At 45.3% G+C, this 6,493-nt stretch overlaps 1 protein-coding gene across 1 annotated transcript in view; it reads left to right on the top strand.

Moving 5' to 3' along the window:
• Positions 1-6,493, top strand: part of PAX2 (paired box 2) — an 85,199-nt gene that overhangs the window by 6,315 nt on the left and 72,391 nt on the right. Inside the window, exon 3 of the mRNA XM_085324835.1 lies at positions 40-237. Within this exon, the coding sequence (XP_085180961.1) occupies positions 40-237 (198 nt within the window). The remainder of the gene's footprint in view (positions 1-39; positions 238-6,493) is intronic.

Here is a 6,493-nt window from a genome sequence, read left to right as displayed (position 1 = left end):
CGGCAGCTAACCGCGCTCCTTTGTGCTCCGGCGCGGCAGGTACTACGAGACGGGGAGCATCAAGCCCGGCGTGATCGGCGGCTCCAAACCCAAAGTGGCGACCCCCAAAGTAGTGGATAAAATCGCCGAGTACAAGAGACAAAATCCGACCATGTTCGCCTGGGAGATCCGGGACCGGCTACTGGCCGAGGGCATCTGCGACAACGACACGGTCCCCAGCGTCTCCTCCATAAACAGGTAAGAGCCACCCCGCAGCCCCTGCCCGCCCGCCTCCTCACGGCCCCACACAGCCTCGCCGAGCGCCGCGGGAGCCCGGGACGGGGCCCGGGACGGGACGGGCCGCGCCGCCCCCGCGGGCAGCGCCGCTGCGAGGCCGCCGGCGAGGCGCGGCGGAGCCGCTTCCCGGCCGTCGCTCCGGCCCCCTCCCGGGCTGCGGGAGGGGCTTTGAGGACTACAAGCTGCCGCAGCCCCCGCCGCGGGGGCGGCCCCGCTCCCGGGACGGGCCCTGCGCCGGCCGCCCCCGGCCCCCCTCGACCCTCGCAGGCGGCTGGAAACCAGCAGCGTCGATTCAGCACTAACCGTTTCCCCTCCGCCTCTCCCCCGCTGCTAGGGTGGGACTCTTGGTGGTGGAGGGTCTCGGGCTTGAGGTGGCAAAAATAACCGTATGACAGGTACAAAATGATTGATGCAGGGGAAAAAAAAAGGCTGTGATACCTGTAATCAAGTATTAACACACTGCAGCACACGCAGACTGCTCACACGGACATTCAGATGCAACACGCATCAGACCTTCACACTTGGCAAAACGCAGGCACGCTGTCACGCACCCGGTAGAAGTAATCACGCTGTTCTGGTGTAACACCTTCGCTGACACACTGACTACGGCCACAGAAATACAACCTCTAGGACCCTACTAACGCGTGCAACATTTGCAAAGAGTAGAAACAGGCACAGCATAGAGTAAGAATACATGAGATGCCTCACTAATAGAGTAACAGCACAGGAGATTTTGCACATAGTCCCAAATACAGAGCTCCCCCTTCAAATAAATGTATTTAGGGTATGTTCAAACATACGTGCAGCCTCCTGTAGACCATACATAGATAAAAAATGCGCAAGTCAGCATGCTGGCCCTTTTGATATATAACAAGTTTAGCCAGATTTTTAAAACCTCGTGTATTTATAGCAAGGGAAACAAAAATAAATAGCAGGGAAAACACAGTGGTATTTTTTGTCTTGTGCTTTTCATAGCAGATTTATCAAAATATGTCTAATAACTCAGGCTGTGTATTTCTAACTCTGGCATCCTATATAAATGGGTTTTAATATTTTGCAAATGATATGGAATTATCCCAAATCATCTTGAAAACAGCAGGTAGAATTAGCTAGTGGAATGTACCTTGGCTAAGGAAGATTCCCTCAGACACACTGTCTCTGTAATATACTGCTAGGCTACCCTAGGAAATTATCCCTGTGTGTGCCATCTGTATTAAAATGGTTATTAAGTTATGAACAGGGTAACATAATACTGATCGGCTAATTATACACCCTCCTAAAAAACCTCCAGGTCTCCGTTACTCTCTCAGTCAGGTATTGAAATAATAACAGTTTGACATTCAGACACCTTACAAAGGCAGCTGTGGAAGGACACCAGCTACGCCTGCGAGGAATTCAGCCAGCGGTAGGGAAGCCCAGAGGAATGGCTGTGGGGTCTTCGGAGGAACGGGATACCGTTCTCCGAGAAACACGGGGCTGACACACACGGACTTCTACCTCCAAGTACGCTCGTGTCCAAGCGTCACCGACGCCGCAGCCTTGTGCTTTCTGAACCCGATGCCTTCCATCGGGGATGCAATGTCCTGGGCAGAAGGCTGAGAGCCAGATTTTGCTCTTGCCTTTGCCATCAGTTTGCGGCAGGGTCCAGGGGCTTGTACCTCACTTTCCTCCTCCTGGAAACAAAGACTGATCTTTCTCACAGGGAGGAGAGAACAGGTGTCAGCTAGTTTGCATTTATAAAATGCTTTGAAAAGGACAAGGGCTTTGTAGCTGCTAAGTATTACTATATTAAAGAGGCTCAGCTGTGACCCACCAGGTTTGCTTCAGATTGTGATGGCTTTTGAGTGTGTAGTCACCAAGGCACAGGAGCATTTTGGCTTCATGTGATTAAGGCTTTCCTCACTCCTTCTAAAAATTCAGGCTCAGCTTCACAGTGCTCACGTTTGCTTGGGGCTCCCCAAACCCCAAATCTGTGAGGAAATGAGCCCATAATATCACAGGTCAGAAAATCTGCAAGTTTGTGCTGGCCAAGAACAGGACAGTGAGCTGCGAAAAAATTCCAGCAGAATAGGAAGGAGTGAGCGTGTAAGGGTCCAGTCCTGCTGCCACGGAGGGTAATGCGAGCTCCACCGAGCCCGTGGAATCAGTAACCAGCTTACAAAACACAAGGAGAGGTCTAAGTTCACAATTCAAATATACATTTTGCTTGCTGTCTCCCATTGCCAAAGTAAACACATAGAATTGGGTAAATCATTTGTAACCGCGCATTCCTTTGTGTTCCCCTTACCTACTGCATGATCGTAAATTGGACTTAATCTAACACTGACTCTCTGAGCAGCTTCAGACAGATGCCAATTTCTAAAACCAATCTGCTAGAAATATCTGTCTTTGTATTTTCGCAAAATGTGGACTTTCCGCAAAACTGCCTTGGCCCAATATCCAGAACTGTTAGATCTACTTCTGTGAGGGGTTTAATATCTTGAGACTACGAATGAGATCTACGTAGAAAAAGGAGAAGTTATTTATGTCCCTAGAAAGACAGTGAATATTCGACTCAAAAACAGGAAGCTCCATGTATATAGAAAAAGCTACTTTTGGTTATTTCAAGAAGTTCTGAAAATGTATTAATTACATTTTATTTTCTTTCTTTCTGGGGCTTAGTCTAACATTAACAAAGGCTTTAGGGTGAAAGACTACAAAACATAACAATTTCAATTCTACTTTTAAAGCCTCCTTAAAATCTCTTTTAAACCATATTTTCATTAAATATTTTCTGTGGTACATGAAGAATATGTGCCTGCATTGCACTGATCTGTCAGCAATGCACTGCAGATATCAGGATGCATTTGGGGCAAAACGTAATTTAGATGGTATTGAGACTTGTCAGAAACCAAACTCATGCAAATGCAAAATACAGACAAGCTATAGTGAAAAAAAGAAGTCGTAACTACCCCCTCAAGATTCATCAAAAAATCCTTCTGCTATGTGGTGGTCTTGCTTTAATGATAGCAAAAAAATCAAGATAGTGTATTAGTTACTAGGTAAAGCACATAAAAACTGTCAGAATCAAGAGAAAGCAATTATTTGTACTACGGGAGCCTTCCAGTCCCCATTTCATACAGTAGGTACTATATGTTATAAAACTATTATGTACATGTACGCACCCATACACACGTGTATATATATATATATATACACATAAGCAGCATGTAATCGAAAAGCAGCTGAGTGAAAGAAGCTCTTAATTCTTTGGTGAGCAATTAGTGCTTACTTCTCTGGAGCTTCTCTGGAGCATGGTGTGTCCTAAGAGAACCTTTCCATCTATCATATACTATAGACAAGTTATCTTTGGTCACTCTAAGTTAGAACACTTCAACCGGACTCATTTACGCATTGCTGTAAGCCTTGTGGTGGCCTCCCAAGAATGAGGGTGGCAGCAGATGTTAATGAGAATTTTTGCTTTGTTTGCAGCGCATACAGTTAGCCTAAGAATGCAGGTTTCATGGGAAGATAACCAGCTTGAGCAAAATCTTTTGAACTAGACCATGAGCTTTAGTAGGACGGGAGTAGGCACGTACAGGACGTAGACGCATGGTTGTGCAGCTAGAGAGGCAATAGCTATTGTAATTGCAGCATTATTTTCTGTGTCTCTTAATATACAAATTCCACGCACTTCCCCAAATGCAGAGCAGAACAACCCACTCACAGGCAATTTGTCCCACTATTTCAGCTCTCTTGGGTTCAGTATTTGGGACTCTCTGTCCGTTCTTTTACAAGGAATGCAAAGGCCAAAGGATTATGGAGTTATGCTATAGTACGATCAGCCTTCTGGGTACACCCTGGACAGAGGGTTTCTGAGAGTAGATCCACTAACCCATGGCAGAGAATGGAGTTTAGTGGGTATATCATCTCAGTCAGGCCATCAGGGGTATTCTCTATCTTCTCTTATGTATCAAGTATACATTAATTTTTTGTGTCATGTGCCTGGTTTTGAGGATATGTTTTCTGTTATGTTATGTAACAATTGGCTAATGATTCCTAGTTAAAGCTTCCATTAATTATGTGCTTTTTATAAATACCTATGGGTAGAGACACACACTGACTCATATTAAAATAGCCAAAGAAATATGCTTACTGTACAATGAAATATTGAGCCTGTGACCAATTTCAGTGGCCATGGGCAGGGTTGTATCTCTGTTAGAGCAAAGAATGGCATACTAGGAGATCAGGTTTCTCTTACCAGTTCTGCCGTTAACATTCTGGCTGATTTTGGTCTATCAGAAGGATTCCTTATGTGGTAGTTTTAATATCTGTAACAGGAAAAGAACAGTATTTAGCTACCTTTTAAAAATCAGTGTAGTCAATCCTTCAATAACGAGCTCAACATATAACGACAACAAGCTCAGTACCCGAACTATGCTGTTTTACATCAGCTAAGGCTTTAGCCCAGGCAAGGGAGATACAATTGAAGAGAACCTCGGCTGAGGTAAACGTAGTGTCTCAGGACAGACAGCCGCGGCTGGAGCAAGGCTGGCACATCAGGGCATGGTCTGTGCCACAGGCGGAAGAAACCAACCTTAGGCAAACAGCTTTCTGAGTCATTCCCTGCTAGCCTAGCTTGAGCGTTTCCCCAAAGGACACCCCAGCCGTGTCACTGCTCAATCTCTCCCTACCTTCCCCACCAAACGGTATGTAAAATCTGGAAGCCTGGGAGGATACGTACAGATTCTAGGGGGGAAGTCTGAAGAGCGTAGAGCAGCTCTAACCGCAGTTTGCTCATAGTAACCAAGAGCAGTGAAAACTGCGTGGTCTGCAGTGGAAGCCAGGCGAATTGCGCAGTTCACAGCGAGCAAGTGTCTGCGTCGCACAAACCTATCACCAGCGCGAGGATTCAGCAGGCACACGGTCGGTTTTCTCAATGGAGAGGGCAAGGATTAGACTGGCCCTGCAGCCTGGATTAGCCTCTGACTGACAACAGGTTGGCGGAGAGCAGGAGTGAGGAAGGCTTGTCTGACAGTACCCAGCATAATTTACCAGGTCTCATAATTTGGCACTTTTTGGTGCACACAGAAGCAACTCGGGATCCTAGCAGGGATCCTCCCGTTCAGCTGATGCTGAGTCCAAGGTTTCCACTGAATTCCTGCACCAGGGTACACTCTCAGGGTAAAAGACTTCTATTGCCAGCCGCTTTCAGTGGAGCAAAGAATGCAACTGGGTCACACTGGGCTTCATTATAAGGAATATACTCCTCTAAACTCAAATTCTTTTCCATCAGACACAAACCTGGTATTATCATCTTTTCATCATTGCAAATAAAGGACAGGCTCATAAAGCAGAGGTTACAGACAATGTTACTGCAGCCAAAAGAGTAAATGAATGCTCACAGCATTCCTCTTTGTCTTATTCCTCATATCTGGCCACTGAAAGGTTGTATGGAAATAACTCCAATAAACTAGTCACATTTTTTCTGATTTTCCTGTGATGCAGATAGCTGAACAGATGCAGTATTGTTGTGACTAGGAAGTCTTGCGCTTCCTGATCTGTGAACCTAGAAGTTTCGTACTACATCAGTCTCTTTATCATCTAAAAATGCCAATCCTTCCTTTTTGTAGAGATGTAAAAAAGCTTGATTTTCATTAGAAGTTACACATTTTCAAGCTTTTGCATTTAGTAAGTGATTGCTGCTTTCTGCCACAGAGGTAGCTGCATTTCAGCACTGGGTGAATGAGTCTTACAGAGCTAAACCTCATGTACCAGAATCGCTAATATGTGAAAAAACATTTAACTTTGGGAGGAAAAAGGAGAAAATATAAGCGGCTTGGCCAAGCAATGATGAAGTGGTGAGAACAATACAGGGATCTGAAGGGCACAGCCCCTCCAAAAGGAAAGGAATTATTCAGGTTTAAACAAAGCGGTATAGCCAGGAATGAAGGCAGGGAAGTAAGAAAGCAAACATTTAAATAGTAGCAGAAGGAATCTCTTCATAGAGAGCTCCGTTAAGTTATAGAATTGCATCCCATAGGAATTCCTAACTTTTTCAAATATATATAACTAGATGGGAGTAATAACACAAGCAAACATCCTATACGAAATATTCTTGCATTGGCTAAAGAGACAGAAAATGCTCTAGTAGACCAGCTGGACCCTCTGCGGTACGATACACGCACAAGGTATACAAAACAAAGGCATGTCTACAACTATATACCAAATATATCCA

This window comes from Rhea americana, unplaced genomic scaffold (assembly GCF_003343005.1).
Source record: "Rhea americana isolate MKP2758 unplaced genomic scaffold, rheAme1 scaffold_93, whole genome shotgun sequence".
NCBI classification, from domain to species: domain Eukaryota; kingdom Metazoa; phylum Chordata; class Aves; order Rheiformes; family Rheidae; genus Rhea; species Rhea americana.
This window is presented reverse-complemented; position numbering and strand designations above follow the sequence as displayed.